A 20,594-nucleotide genomic window follows, 5' to 3' on the forward strand; every position below is an offset into this window, starting at 1 on the left:
ACATTGAGATTCAGCCAGTACACTTTTAAAAGGTACAGTTTGAACCTGACCACCTGACTCAGTCTCAGGGGGTCTGACCAACACCTTCACCACCCTCATCACCTGCCTGTTGCACACTTTTCAGGGGTGTTTTGTCCAGTCAGGTTAAACTCAATGAATGTCACGGTTTGACGTCTTCATGGACACTTTGCTCTTTGTTTACCTGTTGCCATGCTGACCTGTGCTATCACAGCTCCACTGATGATGGCTTTTGTGGTTGTAGCTCAGGAAGTAGAGCAGGTCATCAACTAATTAGGAGGTTTGTGTGTTGATCTTTGATTGCTCAAGTCTGCATGCCAAATATCTTTGGGCAAGATCCTAACCCCGGGTTTCTCTGCGATGGATGCATCACAGTGTCACTGTTACATAGAGAACACGTAAGCATAGAAAAAGAGCTTGAGGTTGAATAAGTTGAATAAAGCTTCTTACACTATATAAGAACCACTTCCATTTCCAAATTAGTTTAGCTCAGGTGAGCAGTCAGAGTGGATCAAATGGATCTTTTTTTGCCCTGTAGTAAAAACTTTATCTTACCCAGCAGTGCTGGTGTACAAAGCTGGCAGCTTTCTTCCTGAGTGCCAGCTAATCAATATTCTTATATTAAATTTATATTGATGAGGAAGAGCTTCCCACACAGGAGCTCATTCCTGAAGCCTGATAGTCAAAACTCAGGAGCAGATTAACATCTTTATTAATGATGGTTCAATACAACAGTAATGAGAGTGTTATTAATTATTGATCATTATCACTGTCTGCTGTTCTGATCTGATCAATTACATGAGATCAATCAATAATCACCAGTTAATTTACTCTAGATATCTTCATTGGTCTGTATCTTAAAAACACCTGATTGGTCAACAGTCAGTCCCCTTTTGATTGGTCCTGATGGTGTGATGTGGCAGCGTCTTGTTGGTCAGAGCGCATTGAGGCCACTTTCTTCTGCTTCCTTGAGCTCCTTTAAAGCCACGCACTCCTGCTGTGAGGCGCTGCGTCTGCCAGACCTTTACAAAGACAGACATGTGATTACTCATCTTTAATTATCAGGTGATCGATCAGTCTATGAGAGAGCAACAGTAGGATGTTAGCATCGCAGCTAATTAACCTAACACAGCTAGTGATGCTAACACAGCCACTGAAGCTAATTTAGGTACCAGAACTGGAATGTACTTTTTCACACAAGTTCGCGTTAATAATGGAGTAAATGGAGAGAGATGGTCCTTTGGGTTTGAAAACTCATCAGATTGACCTCTATCATTGCGTCCCTAACCTAACCTGTTCCACAGGGCTCAGTTTTGGGTCCATTATTGTTTTCTTTTTACACGCTTCCTTTAGCTGGCATCATTCAATCTTTTAGTGACATTATTTCATTTCTATCCCGATGACATTCAGCTGCATATGTCCTTTAAGCCTCATCAGCTGGGTAGGCTGTCCAATCTAGTCTAGTGCTTAACCCAGGCTTCTGATTGGCTTTCTAGCATCTACTGTTTCTTTCATTTAAGGAACATTCTGAAGACTAAAGGGGGCGGAGCCTTTAAGTCTGTGGAACAGTCTACCACCACAACTACATTTGGTTGACAATGTGGATTCTTTTAAAAAGCAATTAAAACTTTTCTGTTTAAACAGGCCTTCTGTTGATCAATGCTTGTTTTGTTTTTTTAAGCTTACATTTTTATCCACGTGTCACCTTTTGTATTGTCTGTGTCAGGGGCCACAACTGGCCCCCGCCTTAATATGCAAATTTAATGTTAGTGCGGCCCACGAGTTTGATATGTAAGACACTTTACAGTGTTGTGTGTGGAGCTGAACGAACCTACCAATCACGGTGGGATATGGATCTCGGGGGCGGGACATCGGCGGGACTTGATGCAAGCAGAGAAACATTTCTCATTGAGTGAAACGTACAACAGCGTTGCCCTGGACTGTTTTCTTTTCTGTGCCTGGCTGACTGCCTCGTTTCGGCACACGCGGACATTCGCCCCAGCGTGCTGCGTTCACAACACTTCAAAAAAGTTGTTTTTCAAGTTGCTGCCCGGCGGGACATTGTACATATATATATTTATATAAGTAAGCTGCGCCATAAAAGAAAAGTAAGGATGCAGCCTAATTTACTCTGCAGTCACATAGCGACGCGGTAACCCGGACTAATTATAGGGTCGTACCGTAATGTGTGGGTCGATGTTTTTTATTTACATCACTCTGTTTACATTGCCTCACACATGAACATTACATATATTGCAATATAATGTAAAAGTAGTCAAAACAAAAAACATCAACAACACCCCTCCCTGAGCCTGGTTCTGCCGGAGGTTTCTTCCTGTTAAAAGGGAGTTTTTCCTTCCCACTGTTGCCAAAGTGCTTGCTCATAGGGGGTCATATGATTGTTGGGCTTTTCTCTGTATCTATGAAGCGCCTTGAGGCGACTTATGTTGTGATTTGGCGCTATATAAATAAAATTGAATTGAACAACAGCTGATTTGTTATGTGTCACAGTGTCATTTCTGCTTCTTTCTCCTGTAACAACAGGATAACAGTCCATGAGCAGCCTTTTTTGCGCTCGCTATCATGTAGTTGCCCTCTGTGTCTCCCTTTGTGTAACTGTGTTTATATTGTGATGTTAGTTCTGGTACCCTGCGCTCCGTGTTTTCCTCACCCCGTCATGTGCTGCTCCTTGTTCTCTCTCCCTCTCCAGGTTGCCTCTGTGTACGTCCCGTGTTGTGTTGAAGGTTTGTGTCTGGTGTCAGCACCTTCACTTTGTGTCTTTCCCGTCCTGTCGCGTGTAATTATCCTCAGCTGTGATCCCCGTGTGCTTCCACTTCCCTCATCACCTTCTGTGTATTGATGTCAAAGCCTCCCTCTCTTCCGTGTCGCATCATCCCATGTGTGTGATTCTCCCTGTGTCTCCTTGTGCACATTATAATTAGTTTTTCCCAGTTTAGTTTTGTATTGTTTGTATGATCTGTTTCCCACCATAAAAGCTGTGCTTTTGAGTTTAAGTTCCATTCCTGTGAGTTTGCGTTTAGGTCCATTCCTGCCTGCCACACAGCCCAAACATGACAGAAAGGTTGGTGATGAGCACCAACAATTTCAGGAAAAGTGGGAAATGCAATGTTTCTTTGAGTTCAGGGGCACCCCGACGTGTCTTATTTGCACAGAGAAAGTTGCGCTGCACAAGGAATACAGTTTGAAATGTCATCACACAACTAGACATGCTGAGGTGGATGCAAAATACCAGGGAGACGAGAGAGCGAACCGGGTTGCCAGTCTTAAAACAGATCTACTGAGGCAGCAAGATTTCTTCAAGAAAGCAACCAAAGAGAATAATGCAGCAGGCAGCAGTCGGAGCCACGTGGTCAGTGAGATGATTGCTAAAGCAGGAAAGCCATTCACAGAAGGGGGATTTGTCTAAAAGTGCATATTGCAGGCTGCAAATATAGTCTGTCCGGGAAAGAAAGGTCAGCTTAGCAACATCAGCCTTTCTGCCAACACCGCAGCAGATCGCATTTCTGACCTGTCAAGTGACATTTATGACCAACTGTGTGAGAAAGCCAAATGTTTCAGTGTATACTCAGTCGCTCTTGATGAGACTACAGACACCACCGACACTGCCCAGCTCCCAATGTATGTCCGTGGTGTTGATGACAGCTTTGAAGTGATGGAGGAGCTGCTCACAGTAATTCCAATGCATGGCCAGACCACCGCTCAGCAGATATTTACAAGCTGTGTGATGCCATTGAGATTTGCCATGGAAGAGGTTTGTTGGAATAACAACAGATGGAGCGTCATCAATGACAGGGAGGAAACATGGACTGGTGGCACTTCAAATAAAACTGGAAGAGTTAAAACTGTTGTGAAATGCATCAACCAAATCAGATCCAGGGGCTTACAGCACCAAAGGTTCTGTGCTTTTTTAGAGGAAATGGAGTCAGAATATGGGGATGTGCTCGACTTCACTGAGGTACGTTGGCTCAGCAGGGGAAATGTATTAAAGAGACTTTTTGAGTTGAGAGCAGAAGTGAAGCCTTCATGGAGAAGGATGGAATTAGTGTTCCTGTGCTAACTGATCCCAAATGGCTCATGGACTCAGCTTTTCTTGTTGATATAACACATGAGCTTAATGTACTGAACAAGACGTTACAAGGCCAGGGGCAACTTGTCAGTGCTGCCTATGACAACGTGAGAGCATTCTCCACAAACCTGCGCTCTGGAAAGCTCAGCTCTCTCAGACAAACCTTTGCCATCTCCCAGCATGCAAGGCACTCGTGGATGCAGGAAAAAAAGTATGTTGATGTCATTTTGAGGCTACAGGAGGAATTTGATCACAGATTTGCTGACTTCAAGACAAACAGAGCCACATTTCACATTTTTGCGGACCCCTTCTCCTTTGATGTGCAAGATGCCTCTTCTGTTCTTCAAATGGAGGAATCATTGAGCTGCAGTGCAACTCTGAACTCAAAGTGAAGTTCAGGGAGGTGAGTGGAAAAGCAGCTTGGGCAACCTTTGAGAGGATTGAGCCCTAGTTTCCCTCGGCTTTCCCGAATATTCAAGCAGACCATGTGCCTTTTTGGGAGCACATACTTGTGTGAAAAGCTCTTCTCCACCTTGGACTTCAGTAAGTCCAAGTACAGGTCCAGAACTACTGATGATCATCTTCAAGACATACTGAGGGTCTCAGCTGCTTCTTCCCTCGGGCCAAATCTGGCTCGGCTATGCAAAGAGCTGCCAGGTCTCTAGCAGCGAGGAGTAGGCAAGAGAAGCCAGAAGAGCAGTTCATGTTCTCCATGTTCCATTCATGCAAAATACAACGACTAGTGACATAAATGGTTTTAATTACTTTTTTCTTGATGTTGGCCCTGGCTTGGCTAAAGAAACTTTAAAAACTGGACACCCTCCTAAAACTATTAATGTAGCAAACTCAATGTTAATGAGGGGTGTAGATGAAGAGCAAATTATTGATATAGTTACATCTTTTAACTCCAAGAAATCGACTGTGGTGGTATTAATATGGACTTAATTAAAGATATTATTGGATGTATTGTGAAACCATTTACCTACATTTGTAATCTGCCATTACAAAGTGGCTTATTCCCTGATAAGATGAAAATCGCAAAGGTAGCATATAATATATAAAGCTGGAGATAAACATCTTCTCACAAACTATCGGCCCATCTCTCTACTACTGCAGTTCTCTAAGATACTGGAAAAAATATTTTACAATAGATTATATGACTTTATCAAAAAAACAATGCACTATATGAACAGCAGTATGGATTCTGACCCAAAAGGACCACAACACGTGCCTTAATGGAGTTTATACATACAGTAACAATTGCTATTGGAAACAAAGAATATGCTGTCAGAATTTTTTAGATTTAAAAAAAGCATTTGATACCGTTGATCACAATCTTTAACTTAAACTATGTACATGTGGGGTCAGTGAGGGGGCATTATCATGGGTTACCTTAAAAACCGTAAACAATTTACCCAAATAAATGCCATAAAGTCAAAATTGTGTGCGGGGTTCCACAAGGATCAGTTTGGGGGCCGCTGCTATTCATGTTGTACATTAAAATTTAAACTTTTTCAAACTATGCAAAATTGCAGAATATTTTTAAGGTTATCTGCTATAAAAATCCAGGCCAGGAAAATCTGCTTCATGTTTTTCTGTTTTATTCTCAGTTACTTTGACACAAAGGCCTCTGCTGTGATGCTCACGCCTCTGATGAAGTCTCACATGTACCAGTGCTCATAAATGATCAGAATATTAATATTTCTGACTGTCTGAGGCAAAACTGAATCGAATCAAATGGATTGTAGAAATCAGTGATGGTACCCAGCCCCAGTGAGCAGCCTAGGCCTGACAGAGTGGATGTAGCTGTGGGTAATAAGAGAAGATGAAAAGAACGATTGATAACTTTTTTGTTAAGGCCTGATCCGTCTGAAGTTCACAGCCAGCTCTGACACAGAGCCATCAATCTTTGAACGCTGAAAAAGCAGCAGTGTGTCCAGAAACACATTATATGCTGCGATGAATGCCCAAGTGTCCCCTCCCCCCGCTGCCTTTCAGCGGCAGGCAGCAGCAAACAGGTCGTCAGAGGAGCCGATGTGATCATTAAGAGAGCCAAAGCACTTTAAGCACAAGCACTTTTTAACTTATCTGTCTGGTAGAAATGTGCTCCAAATAAAGAACTTTGTGTTGACAAGATTGTTCGTGAATCATTTATAAATCAGTATTGTCTGTATGGACAGCAATTCCCCCAATAAAGTGCACATGTAAAACTGCGGTGTAAAGAGATGCGGTTTAAAAATTTGGGTGCGCCTAACTTTTGTGCCGGTGCGCCTAAGAAAAAAGTTAGGCGCACCAGTGCAACTGTGGCAAGCCCTGATTCTGCAAAAGAGAGTAATAGGGATGAAAAATAAAACTACTGCAAGAGAACCATCAAATCCACTTTTTGTCAAATTAGATATTCTCAAATTTAAAGATTTGGTCGCCCTCAGAACTGCACAGTGTACAAAGCAGCAAATAAGTCTTTGCCCCACAATGAGACCGAATACTCCTGACCTGAAGGACAACTGTAAAATATCACAGTATTACAGTCAGAGGAGTTAGTGTGTGCAACACCTGCACAGGTGAGATCAAGAAAAGTACATAAAACTCACACGCCTGTTTAAAAAGAATAAATGCATGAATATAGGAAATCTTCCTGTCAGTGACTGAGTCGTCTCATTGTGTCCTCATTTTTATAGGTCATTGTCAGAGTACTCCAGGATGAAGTGTTCATTCAGGTGTTTGTCACATATATGTGAAATACGCTCAGAGATTAAGTTAAACACAGGGCGCTTAGTTGATGTAAACATGTAGTTTGTTGTTGTTTTTGTTTACGTGCTGAAAATTGTTTTATTTGTGTATGTTCATGTGTTGCACTTGTACATAGTGAAACATGTATGGATCCATTAATGTTAATTATGGATTTGAAAGCAATGAAATTTGAAATAGGGGGTGGGAACAGGAAAAGTGTAAACTTCATCCTGCTGCTTTTATGTGCAGACATAGATATATACATGAAAACTTGATTTGTTTTTCCTCTTGTTATTTCACTTATATTTGCATGTCTGAAATAATAACTGTGTTCAGGAGAAGGTTAAAGAACTGTTAATACAAACATTTGAATGTGAACAGCAGATATAGAAGACTGAAGAATCGGTCATGGTTCCTGTGACTCAGTGTTTGAGTTTGGTGGGTTTGTGATTTATTTTGGGTTTATGAAGGGATTTAAGTTCTAGGTCTGTCACCTTTAAGTACATTTCTATGTTTCTAGCTCTGTTCTGTGGTTAATCTTAGCTCCCTTCTGTTAGATTGAAATTGTTAAATGTTGCCATTGTTGCACTTAAATGTGTAAACCGTGCCTTAAACTGCGTGGTTAGATATTCTTCTGTTCGTCCGACACATCTATGATGCTGGAGGAGGTAATCAGCTGTAGCTGTTTAACTACAGGCACATTCTGAGGGATGGTCACTCCCAGCTATTTAGGGGCTCGCCTACGCTTGTATATGGTGAACCATTAAAGTTAAGCCGTATACGGGTGTGGGGAGATGGCCTTTGGATAACCAGGAAATGTGGTTAACAGTTGTGAGCATATATTGTGTGGCAGGAAGACACACACACAGAATACAGACACTGATGTTGTTCAGATATGCCTGCTCAGGAATGTCACATGTAGTTGTAAAATGCATACTCATGAGCGTAACCAATAAAAGCAGCCTGCAGAGGGAAGCTAGTTGAAGTAGTTCGGAGGCAGCTACTTCCCTTGCGGCAAGTGCAACAAAGAGCGCTGTGCGATCTCGTTCTTGAGTGAGTGCCTGTTTATCCAGCAGTTTCAGGAAAATATCCCTGACACTTTCTGTGATCCCTGAAGGTGGCTCTGGTAAAGCTAGCAGATAGCCGGTAGCTTACCACCTGGCCTCCACGTCCTCGATGGTGTCAGGCAGCGGCACGTTGAGCGTCTCTGGCAGGAAGCAGGCGAAGCAGCCGGCGAGCACGGCCGAGCCACCGTACACCAAGCTAGGCAGAGCAGGGAGTACCTGGGAAATGTCGTCCCATCAGTAAAATGTTTGCCTGTATTGATGACCTCGATCATATTCAAAGGACGGTTAGATTAGTGACATTACTTCATCTAGGATGAGGACGGCGGGCGCTGCCATGCTGCCAATTCTTGCCATGGTGGAGACGAAGCCCATTCCCGTCTGCCTGAAAGCACAGGCACACATCACATGATCTAAATGTTTTTACGTATGACATAAAACAGACATGCAAACAGGAAATGACATGATGTAGCAAGGAAACAAATCATTTAGCTTATCAGAGTAAGAAGAATTCTGATAAGCTTCTTATGTTTGGCATTATGCTAACAGAGGAGAGTCGCTCTGAGAGACTGCTATGACACCACAGACTGGGATGTGCTCCTGAGCCCACATGGTGAGGACATAGAGGGGGCGACACACTGTCTTACAGACTACCTCAACTTTTGTGTGGACACGGTCGCCCCTGCTAAGACGGTACGGTGTTATCCTAATAACAAACCGTGGGTAACACAGGAAGTCAAAGCTGTCCTCAACATGAAGAAGAAGGCTTTCAGGAGCAAAGTGAAGGAGGAGATGAAAGCAGCACAGCGGGAGGTGAAACGCTGCCTGAGGGAAGCAAAGGACACCTACAGGAGGAAGGTGGAGCAGAAGTTGGAGAGGAACAATATGAGGGAGGTCTGGAATGGTGTGAAAACCATCACAGGCCACAACACCAAGAAAAGCACAGTGGGGGGGGACTGTGGAGAAGGCAAACGAACTCAACAACCTCTTCAACAGGTTTGACCAGCCCACAACCCCCCCACCCTCACCCTCACCCTCACTACAGAGTCCTCTCCCCACTCTCCTACCTCCCTCGCCTCCTCCCCCCCCTGACACCATGACATCCCCCTCCTCCAATCCCTCCCTCAGCAGCAAGACATCTCCCCCCCTCCCCTCCTCCCAAACATCTCCCAGTGTCACAGTGGATCAGGTCAGGAGGCAACTGAGGAAGCTTCGCCCCAGAAAGGCAGCAGGCCCAGACAAGGTGTGTCCTAGGATGCTTAAGGCGTGTGCTGCTGAACTTGGGGAGCCGCTACAACGAGTCTTCAACCTCAGTCTGCGACTGGGGAGAGTGCCCGCCCTATGGAAGACATCCTGCATCGTCCCGGTCCCCAAAAGGAACCGGCCCAATGAGCTGAATGACCTCCGACCGGTGGCACTGACGTCACATCCTATGAAGACTCTAGAGCGACTCTTCCTCAACCTCCTCCGACCACAGGTACAACATGCCCAGGACCCACTACAGTTTGCATACAAGGCGGGTGTCGGAGTGGAGGATGCCATCCTGTACCTCCTACACAGAGCCCACTCACACCTGGATGGGGGAAAAGGCACGGTCAGGATCCTGTTTCTGGACTTTTCCAGTGCCTTTAATACCATCCGGCCCTGTATGCTTCAGGAAAAACTGAACAGGATGGAGGTGGACCCCTGCCTGGTGGCCTGGATCTCCGACTACCTCACCGACAGACCACAGTACGTCAGGCTGAAGGACATCACGTCTGACACTGTCGCGCTGACCTAGTAGGTGTGGCTGTCATTCCTCTCTTCCTCCTCCTGCCCACCACCTGTTCGGTGCTGCTGTTTGAGCATGGCCACTGATTAGACCTTGGGTGCAATCAACAACCAAGCACGGCCTGGTGTGCGCCGCCCTGCCAGGTGAGCCACATTAGAGCAATCAAGGGTGGGCGTGCCTAGTAGACCCTAAAATGCATGCAGCAGTCATTTGACCCGTGTGCGACATACTGAGAGGACAGCAAACAAAGTACGATCCACTTTTCCACTGTGAGGAAGACTTTGAACAAGACGGGCTATCGGTAAGCTCTTGAGCTCACATTTGCTGCACATATATTTGGAACTATGGAAGCTCAGTTGTGCAAATGTTTTATGCTTAGGGAAATAGTTGCTGCATTTAAGTTTAAAAAATTATATTGACAAAAATGAATGTTTAAGTTTGAATAAATTGTTTGTGCAGTTAGTGTTCCCACATATTTATGTTAATTAATATTAAAAATAGTTACCCCAAATCCTTGGGTGGATCGTAAAACTAGTGAATAAATGTTTGGTTTTGATTTAAAGAAAATAATTCTTTGTAAAGAAAATCCTTAGTTAAAGTCTATTAATGTTTGTGAACTCTAAAATGTATACTTTAAAATACAATTGTTTATAAAAAAGTGTTAATGCAAAGAAGACACATTTTGTATATTTAAGAACCACAGTTAAATTAACAGTTAACCACATGGTAAATGGCTTTACTGAAGTGTATTTTGTTATTTCATCTGTCTTCTGTGTAATGCATGTAATTTATCTGAATGTTACTGGTTAATGGAATGTTCTTTATTTTTGTGTTGAAAGGTTTTTTTACCTGCTGCTACCTACCAGCTATCAAACTAGTTGGTCTAAATAAAGTTGAGTGAAATTCAAAGTCTGGTCTTTTTCAAGTGTGGACACCTCACAGTCAGAGGAACACTTGACAGACACTGTGGTCAGCAGCACAGGAGCACCACAGGGAACTGTGCTGTGCCCTCTTCTCTTCACCCTGTACACCTCTGACTTCTGCTACAACTCTGAATTATGCCACATTCAGAAGTTTGCAGATGACACAGCCATCATGGGGTGTATCTGGGATGATCAGGAAGAGGAGTACAGAAGTCTGGTGAGGAACTTTGTCGCATGGAGTCACACAAACCACCTGCAACTCAACACCTCAAAGACTAAGGAACTGGTTGTGGACTTCGGGGGGTCCAGAGAAGGTCCACTGCCGGTTCAGATAAAGGGGGAGGAGGTGGAGGTGGTCAACAAGTACAAGTACCTCGGGCTGTGGGTGGACAATAAACTGGAGTGGTCATGCAACACAGAGCACCTGTATAAAAAAGGCCAAAGCCGACTGTACTTCCTCAGGAGGCTGAGGTCTTTTAACATCTGCAGGAAGCTCCTGAGGATGTTTTACCAGTCGGTGGTTGCTGGAGTACTTTTCTATGCTGTGGTGTGCTGGGGGAGCAGCACAGCAAAGAGGGACTCATCCAGGCTGGAGAAACTGATCAGGAGGGCTGGCTCTGTGGTCGGCATGAAGCTGGACACTCTGGTGACAGTGGCAGAGAAAAGGACATTAAAGAAACTGATGGACATTATGAACAATGCTGGGCATCCTCTGCACACGGCCATTAACAACCAGAAGAGTCTGTTCAGTGACAGGTTGCTTCTCCCCAAGACAAGAACTAACAGACTTAAAAACTCCTTTGTCCCACACGCCATCAGACTGTTTAACTCCTCTCTGGAGGGGAGAGGGAGGGGAAACAGGGGGACAACTAAGCTCACTGTACAATACCTTGTGCAATACTTTTTGTAAATAGTCAACAGTGCAATAGACTCAATACTTGAAGTGTGTGTGTGTTCGTGTGTGTTCGTATTTCCCAGAGGACCCACCCGAGGGATTAATAAAGTTCTATCTTATCTTCACACACTGAGGTGAATTATGGAGGTCCACGCGGTTCTGAGCCTCACCATCTGCAGGGTTTGTTCACCTGCGTAAGCTAATGCTAGCTCTGCTCCATGCTAATCCCAAAAGCTAACCAGCATTAGACTCATAAACACACGTTGGCCGTTGGTAATTACAGCTCAGTGCACTCATCTTTAACGTGCTGATGTTTATTTTTAACCAATCACCACGTTACGCAGATAGTGTGAAAACGTTTATATAAAGTTTGTGACTGAACAGGCTGCAACACTTACGCCGTGTTCTCATTATTAAAGCAACTCTACCCTCCACAACAGAAAAAACAACAACAAACTAAACAGCAAACAAACAAACATGTAACTTCATAAAAACTGATATCACATCCATTTAAAAACCAAAAGAGAATTACACATTTTCATACTTAGTACTCTGCCGTTCAAGCCCAACAACAGAAACACATTTTTGTCTGATTCCTGCACTGAAAAAACAAACTTTATACACAGTTTAGACTGTGTCATTTTCACTGTGCTTTAGAGATAATAGTAATAATAACTCATTTAAGTTTCATAATGTGGACTATGGAAACAGTGTGATGGTAACAGCCAGCAGGTTAATAATTTGTATTGCCCTTGTTTGTAACATAACTTTGAATTATTATTCAAAATGTCAAAGTTCCACACAGTAAGAAAAATAAGGAAGCATAGGTCAGCATTAAATAATAATAAAACAACAGTGCTCTCCCCCCGTCAGCTGGTAATTTAGTTTATAGAGTGCAAGGCAACATGTCTGAAGGTTCTCAGCCATCAGGTCATCGCAGTCTGGACTTCTTTAAGTTGCTTGAAGATCTTTCAACTGAGAAGCTTCTTCAGTTCTCAGATGAAATGTTAGAGAATCCCAGTTTTTAAGCCCCGTGGGAGTGTCCCCTAAGATGGTCCTGGACCCACTATTGATCAGCGTGCGGCCCTTCAGTCTTTATACAGGGAGTGCAGAATTATTAGGCAAGTTGTATTTTTGAGGAATAATGTTATTATTGAACAACAACCATGTTCTCAATGAACCCAAAAAACTCATTAATATCAAAGCTGAATGTTTGTGGAAGTAGTTTTTAGTTTGTTTTTAGTTTTAGCTATTTTAGGGGGATATCTGTGTGTGCAGGTGACTATTACTGTGCATAATTATTAGGCAACTTAACAAAAAACAAATATATACCCATTTCAATTATTTATTTTTACCAGTGAAACCAATATAACATCTCCACATTCACAAATATACATTTCTGACATTCAAAAACAAAACAAAAACAAATCAGCGACCAATATAGCCACCTTTCTTTGCAAGGACACTCAAAAGCCTGCCATCCATGGATTCTGTCAGTGTTTTGATCTGTTCACCATCAACATTGCGTGCAGCAGCAACCACAGCCTCCCAGACACTGTTCAGAGAGGTGTACTGTTTTCCCTCCTTGTAAATCTCACATTTGATGATGGACCACAGGTTCTCAATGGGGTTCAGATCAGGTGAACAAGGAGGCCATGTCATTAGTTTTTCTTCTTTTATACCCTTTCTTGCCAGCCACGCTGTGGAGTACTTGGACGCGTGTGATGGAGCATTGTCCTGCATGAAAATCATGTTTTTCTTGAAGGATGCAGACTTCTTCCTGTACCACTGCTTGAAGAAGGTATCTTCCAGAAACTGGCAGTAGGACTGGGAGTTGAGCTTGACTCCATCCTCAACCCGAAAAGGCCCCACAAGCTCATCTTTGATGATACCAGCCCAAACCAGTACTCCACCTCCACCTTGCTGGCGTCTGAGTCGGACTGGAGCTCTCTGCCCTTTACCAATCCAGCCACGGGCCCATCCATCTGGCCCATCAAGACTCACTCTCATTTCATCAGTCCATAAAACCTTAGAAAAACCAGTCTTGAGATATTTCTTGGCCCAGTCTTGACGTTTCAGCTTGTGTGTCTTGTTCAGTGGTGGTCGTCTTTCAGCCTTTCTTACCTTGGCCATGTCTCTGAGTATTGCACACCTTGTGCTTTTGGGCACTCCAGTGATGTTGCAGCTCTGAAATATGGCCAAACTGGTGGCAAGTGGCATCTTGGCAGCTGCACGCTTGACTTTTCTCAGTTCATGGGCAGTTATTTTGCGCCTTGGTTTTTCCACACGCTTCTTGCGACCCTGTTGACTATTTTGAATGAAACGCTTGATTGTTCGATGATCACGCTTCAGAAGCTTTGCAATTTTGAGACTGCTGCATCCCTCTGCAAGATATCTCACTATTTTTGACTTTTCTGAGCCTGTCAAGTCCTTCTTTTGACCCATTTTGCCAAAGGAAAGGACGTTGCCTAATAATTATGCACACCTGATATAGGGTGTTGATGTCATTAGACCACACCCCTTCTCATTACAGAGATGCACATCACCTAATATGCTTAATTGGTAGTAGGCAGCACGGTGGCACGGTGGTTAGCACTGTTGCCGCACAGCAAGAAGGTCCTGAGTTCAATTCCAACATCAGGCCGGGGTCTTTCTGTGTGGAGTTTGCATGTTCTCCCCGTGTTTGCGTGGGTTCCCTCCGGGTACTCCGGCTTCCTCCCACCGTCCAAAGACATGCAGCTTGTGGGGATAGGTTAATTGGACAATCCAAATTGTCACTAGGTGTGAATGTGCGAATGAATGTGAGTGCAAATGGTTGTTTGTCCCTGTATGTTGGCCCTGCGACAGACTGGCGACCTGTCCAGGGTGCACCCCGCCTCTCGCCCTATGACAGCTGGGATAGGCTCCAGCGCCCCCCGCGACCCTGAAAAGGATAAGTGGAAGCGAATGGATGGATGGATGGATGGATGGTAGTAGGCTTTCGAGCCTACACAGTTTGGAGTAAGACAACATGCATGAAGAGGATGATGTGGACAAAATACTCATTTGCCTAATAATTCTGGACTCCCTGTACTGCGGCTCCGTGGTTTGGGAAAATAAATTATAAGTATTTAGCTGAAGTGTATTTTATTTGAGTTCGTTCTTTTTTTAACTTGTAGTTCTACATTGGAAGATTATCGTGATCTTGAAATATAAAAATAAAATGATATTTTATTATTTTTCATTGCTCAAAATTAGAGTCACACTCGCAGAAGCTGGTATATCTGCCGAAACGCCGTGCATTTATCGAGGTAGCCCAAGTATGGAGAAATGTAAGAAAAGAAAAATATCTGAGGAAAATAGAACATTTAATGATGCCTGGGCAGATTCATTTGCATTTACTTCTGACGAGAACGGCCTACCAGTATGTTCAGAGGTTCAGGAGTAGAAGTCCCATTGAAAAGTGCTATAGAAATGCAATCCATTATTATTATTATTATTATTATTATTATTATTATTATTATATCACGGCAGACCCAACGATGTTTACATGAACATGCTTTACAGCTTCTCTTTATTGGCCACTTTTCACACGCGGTTGCTGTGCGCATGCAGCTGGTCTTATTTCCAGCACACAGTCCGACACATAACACAACAGCAGAGAGAGCACCGACTTTAAGGCAGGTGTGACCACCTCTCTTGCAGCAGCACTGCAGACCACGCCCCACCATACACATTAACCAGGCAAAATAAATATTTATGCAGGTATTTTGCAAATATTTATTATTCATTTTTTAGGAGCATAGTGCTTTTTTCCAATTATTTTTAAAATTCAGGTCAAAGCCCAAAAAGGATACAAGGATGACGGCTCAGTCTTTGTTTGCTAAATTTAAGTTCATCTTTTTAATTAATTTAAAAGAGACCTTCCCCTGGATGTTTTTCTTTTTTGTTATAATTTTTTAAGAGTTCAAAATGTGTTCATTACATAAATAAAATTTTATTTTCTTTGTAGCACTTCATGGATTTCATAAGCAACACACTATAGTTGTTTAGCATAACGGTAAAAAACAATGTAAGATAAGATAAGATAAGATAAGATAGAACTTTATTATCTTATCTTATCTTATCTTACATTGTTTTTTACATGTGTGCAGTGTTATCTTTGTTTTAGATGTCAAAAAGTATTTGCGGCTCCCAGTTTTCTTTTCCGTGTAAACCGGGTCCAAAAGGCTCTTTGGGTCTTAAAGCTTGCTGACCCCCGAGTCAAGGTGTGAAAAAGGGTTTCGGGTGAAACCGTTGTGAGACCCTGCCTCATCCTATCAGTGAGTTATTGAGATGAGTCACATGACCCTGGCCTAGCTGCGATGTTTAGTATTCAGACCAGTGGTTATGAAGTCATCAGAACAGGAATATTACTCAAACTCATTAATCAGTTGTTTCAGCAATTTGATCCTGTAGATATGCGTTTTTTGTTAGGTAAATTAACATTATTTAATATTAAATATGAGCCATTGGTTTTATTTAATCACCTGATAACAGTTGGGTACAGCTCACCGGTGTACAGGTAAACGGTGGTGAAGGAGGCTGAGGTGAAAGCTTTACCCAGGCAGGCCAGCGTGGTCCTCAGAGTCTGCATGTCTGTGGGGTTAGAAATGGGATTGGGAATAGGACCAGGATCAGAATTCAAGGCAGGGTCAGGATTTTGTTCAGGTTCACGACAGGACATAGGGTCAGAATTAGGGTTAGGATTAAAGACCTAGATCAGTGCCAGAATCAAAGATTTGGGTAGGAATTAGAATTAGTATTGAAATTAGAATTGGGATCATGGTCCACATTAGGATCGGGGTCAAAATCAAGACCCAGACTTCAATAGAGATTGGGACTTAGATCAGGATAAAGATCAGAATCCAAAATTAGACTCTGGGTCGGAGTCAGGTTCATATTCAGGATCAGAAATAGGATCTGGATTAGAATCAGTTTCAGACCAGGATCAGAATCTGAACTGAAATCAGAGTCAGCATTAGGATTGTGACTGGGATCCTAATTAAGATCAGGGTCATGATCAAATCCAGGACAGGGTATAGGAATGGATTGGGGTTATGTTCATATCAGGGTCGAATCACGATTCAGATTGGGTCGTTGTCAGAATCCAGGACCATGATTTGAATTAGGATTCTTTTAAAAAATTCAAATTGGAATTAGAATCGGGATCTAAATTAGAATCAGGAACAGGGCAGTATCACAGTCGGGATTAAGATTACAGTTCAGATTGCATCAGGATCAGATTCTGGATCAGGATCAGGGTTGAATCAGAATGAGATTTGGGATCACAATCCTAAATCAGTGTTATGATAAATTTGGGGATATGGAATAGGATCTAAATCAAGATTGTGATCAGAATACGGATTGGGATCAGTTTCCGAATTAGAATCAGGGCCAGGGTCTCAAATAGATTCAGAATGGGGATCAGGATTAGGATGTACCTGTGGGGACAAAGATGTTGGCAAAGATGATGGCGGCAGAGAAGAAGAGACAAACTGCCTGAGAGACCCGCCTCCCCAGGTAACTGAGTATTCCCAATGCAAACAGTTTGGCGGGAATATCTACAGCTCCAAAGATGATCTGCATCAGGTAAATACTCACCTGCAACAACAAACAACCAATAGGAAGGAAGTACAGTAGATCCAACCAATAGGATGGGAGAAGAAGTTTAAACAGGTGTACTGAAACTTCAGCAGGTAAGTAGGAAGACAGGTATCGGGTTGCTCACCCCAAACTTCTGGAGGTCCATCGCCAGGCCATAGTATGCAAAACTAGTAGAGAACCTGCACAGAGGTGAGTACACAGGTGTACAGGTGGATACAGGAGCTTCATTTTATTTAATAAAAAAAACATAAAACAGATAGAAGAAGCAGGTAAACAGAAGAGCAGGTAAATGGGTAAACAGGTAAGCAGGTGAGACAGGTGAGCATATGAGCAGGTGTATGTCTGACCAGACGGCCATCAGACAAATGGAGATGCGTCTCATCCCCGGGGTCCTCAGCAGGTCGAACACCGTGAATGTTGAACGAGCCGACTCAATCTCTTTGTTCATGTGAGAGTGGAGCACCTGCAGTCACATGGGACAGAGCTCAGCATCTGATTGGAGAAATTGCACTTTTACACAGGTGGCCAGGTTACCTCAACAGTGATCTTATCGATCATCTCTGATTTCCCGTTGATCCGAGCAACTCGGTGAAGACTCTTCAATGCGTCCTCAGAGCGCTGGTTCAAAACAAGCCATCGAGCTGACTCTGAGTACCACCTGACCAATCAGAGCACAGAGAGAACTACCTGACCAATCGGAGAGCAGAGAGAAACACCTGACCAATCACTGTCCTTTTTTTAAGTCTGACTGACCAGCTGTAGGCGAAGAACAGGAAGTTAGGTGCACAGACAACCATCTGCAGCTTCCTCCAGTCTCTTAGCCAATATGCAAGCCCAGCCAGGACCATTTGACCAAAGGTGAAGAAGAAGGAACTGAGTGTGCCGACTACTGTCCTCGTCTTGGTTGTGATCCACTCAACCTCTGAGGAGACACTCAGTTAGGAAGACAGACAAGTGCCCAGGTGGACAGGTAAATAAGGAACCAGGTAGACGGGTACTTAGGGAAACTCCGTTAATGATGACCCCAGACACCGCCATCCCACTCAGAAACCTGAAGATGCAGTAGGTGGAGTATGTGGGGGAAAGGGCGGAGCTACAGCCAAGCACAGCAAGTTGCAGGTATGACCAAATCAGAACGGACCGCCTCCCAAACCTGAGAGATAGACAGAAGGAGTCGGATTGCACTGCTAACCTGAGACAATGAACAGGTATACACAGGTAACTCTCACCTGTCAGATAAGCTGCCGTAGACTATGGCTCCCGTTAAAACTCCACCCATATAAATGGTTTGAATCATTTGTTTGAGAGGACGGAGGGAGCAGACCAGACTCCACTGTGACACACACAGGTGAGAGATTGATAGGTAAGAGACAAGTGACCTCATTAACATATCTGTGGCAATGCGCGCTAATAGGCTCGCCGTGTGCCTGCCGCTACCTCGGAGACGGTGGTGGCGAGAAAGTCTGATTGCTCAAAGGTCCATCCGTCAATGCAGTCTTCGGTCTCTAGGTGGCTAACATTAGTGGAACTGTTAGCAGCTAACAGCTGCCACTGAGGATTTGCATACCTGGACAACAGGTGCAACAGGAAATGATGTGACGGTCAGGTTAATTATTTAAACAACTGAGGAGAAGGAAGAAAACCTTACCTCCTGCAGCGGGCCAGTCTATTTCCTGAAGAATCAGGAGGGATAAACATTTTCAGCAGCTGCTTCTCATCCACCTGAAACAACCAATCACATTCATCCATCCAGATTTATTGATTTAAGGAAGTAAAATTGAGAAAACTAAAGAAATGGGATCATAGTGCCTGCACTAAAATGCCCAGACAGGTAGACAGTCAGGCTGACAGGTCACCTGGTGAAGGTGCGACAGGTTGCTCAAGCTGTGATTGGCTGGTATGCTGCAGTAGTGAGTGGGGACTCCAGAGACAAAGTTGTTTAGCAGGTTCTGACTCGCCATCAGCAAACCAGGTAAACTGATCAGGGTCACATGGATCCACTGGTACCTGCCAAACCCACCAACCTTGCCATAACAACAGGAAACACATTAACCCTAACCCTACACACCTGTATGACACACCTGGACAGTGAAGTTATTTCTTGCATAGGAGGAATTTAAGTGTCTCACCTCATCCAGCAGCTCAGCGAATCCCATCTCAGCAACAACAACAACAAATAGCAGCAGGTATCTTCAGGTGCTTCCAGGTGTTCTCAGGATCTGAACTTTTGTTCCATCAGAACAAACCTGACAAGAAACCAAACAGCAGACCTGAGCAGTTGTTTGGGTCAAAGGTCAAAGAGTGAAAAACATGAAAACAACTGCTCCGAGTTTCTTCTCGAGTTTAAAATTGTGAAATATTTGCATGGAGTCTGGTAAGAGCTCTTAAAGGATTACAGTCTGCAGCTGAGGAGAATGCAGAGGCAGAAAGAGGATTTACTCAGAGTACTTACAGAGGCTGCCGGACGGCCCGCTGACGGAGGGGCGACTGACGGAGCAGGCAGAAGACAGACTGAGAGGAAATGAGTGACTGGACATTAATCAGTGACTTTAGGACACTGTCTATTTTCCTAACTGTGTTTGTGTTAATGTTTGTGAGACACTGGCGACATCGTCAAAGTCACCACCAACATCACCACCAACCAAATAGACACCTTCAGCAGGGAGGAAACGATCACACTGTAGCACTCCATCAGAGAACTAATGCGGTCTGTGCTCTGACAGCGACCCGAGTATTTTAATAAAGAACAGGAAGACTGGAGCAGAAGATCAGGAACAGGAACATAATCATGTATCAGTAATAATACGTTTGTATCTCAACGAGTCGAGAAAGAAAAACTGGATAGAACACAAAAATTAGACAACAATTAGAAGGATTAGACATTTAGATTTTCAAAATAAAATACTTTATTGGGGCTCTTAGTCATACTGTTGTGATTTCAAAATAAAAGTCCATAACAGTTCATCAGGAAGTGTTCAAAACATCTGAAAACTGTGGAAACTTGTCCCCCCCCCCGTGGAGTCATCTGTTTTCGTGTCCTCGCTCCTCACTGAGCTTCTCGCTGGAATTTGTCCAGCAGTTTTTGCAAACAATCATCTCAGCAGGTTTCCGAATGGTGGCGGCAGCAACTCATGAACACGCTGTGACACGTGTGTCAGTGTCCCAATCAGGGCGCAGCAGAGCAGGCGACTTTACAGTGTTTATGAAGCTGCAGAAAGACTGACACAGGTCAGAGGTCACAGCGTGAGATGTTTCTTCAGTCACACAAAAACTCTTGAAACTCTTACTGCTACAACTACACGTTTCTTTTCCAGCTATTTATTAATGAGTGACTTATATATATATATACATATATATATATATATATATACATATATATATATATACACATATATATATATATATATATATATATATATATATATATATATATACACGTGTGTATATATTGTACTATTCTTAGTTAGCGTATTGTCTGTCT

The 20,594-nt window shown here is 43.4% G+C and overlaps 1 protein-coding gene across 2 annotated transcripts; it reads right to left on the reverse strand.

Annotated features, from left to right (window-relative positions):
• Positions 1–719: 719 nt before the first annotated feature.
• oatx (organic anion transporter X) lies at positions 720–20,419 on the reverse strand. 2 transcript variants are annotated; one of them, XM_080866138.1, is made up of 16 exons: positions 19,566–20,419; positions 19,243–19,359; positions 18,970–19,137; positions 18,762–18,835; positions 18,551–18,680; positions 18,343–18,446; positions 18,112–18,266; positions 17,867–18,035; positions 17,648–17,771; positions 17,461–17,576; positions 17,238–17,292; positions 16,951–17,110; positions 15,997–16,105; positions 8,206–8,284; positions 7,991–8,118; positions 720–1,040 (listed from the first exon to the last, which is right to left on the reverse strand). In XM_080866138.1, exons 2-16 carry the CDS (start codon positions 19,267–19,269, stop codon positions 953–955), a joined length of 1,686 nt encoding a protein of 561 aa, XP_080722264.1. In that variant the 5' UTR covers positions 19,270–19,359; positions 19,566–20,419; the 3' UTR covers positions 720–952. The 2 variants fall into 2 exon arrangements, with proteins under 2 accessions (XP_080722264.1, XP_080722265.1); XM_080866139.1 differs by lacking the exons at positions 720–1,040; positions 7,991–8,118 and adding an exon at positions 11,105–11,236 and having other exon boundaries at positions 8,229–8,284.
• Between the last annotated feature and the right edge of the window lie 175 nt (positions 20,420–20,594).

This window comes from Rhamphochromis sp. 'chilingali' (assembly GCF_963969265.1).
Source record: "Rhamphochromis sp. 'chilingali' genome assembly, chromosome: 19".
In the NCBI taxonomy this organism is placed as follows: Eukaryota; Metazoa; Chordata; class Actinopteri; order Cichliformes; family Cichlidae; genus Rhamphochromis; species Rhamphochromis sp. 'chilingali'.

Excerpts from the sequence above, each read along its gene's own strand:
- oatx (XM_080866138.1), bottom strand. The coding sequence starts at position 19,269 with ATGGGATTCGCTGAGCTGCTGGATGAG. Across the intron at positions 18,447-18,550 it reads TCGCCACCACCGTCTCCGAG|TGGAGTCTGGTCTGCTCCCT; the intron begins GTAGCGGCAGGC and ends TGTGTGTCACAG. Across the intron at positions 1,041-7,990 it reads GAGGACGTGGAGGCCAGGTG|GTCTGGCAGACGCAGCGCCT; the intron begins GTAAGCTACCGG and ends GTCTTTGTAAAG.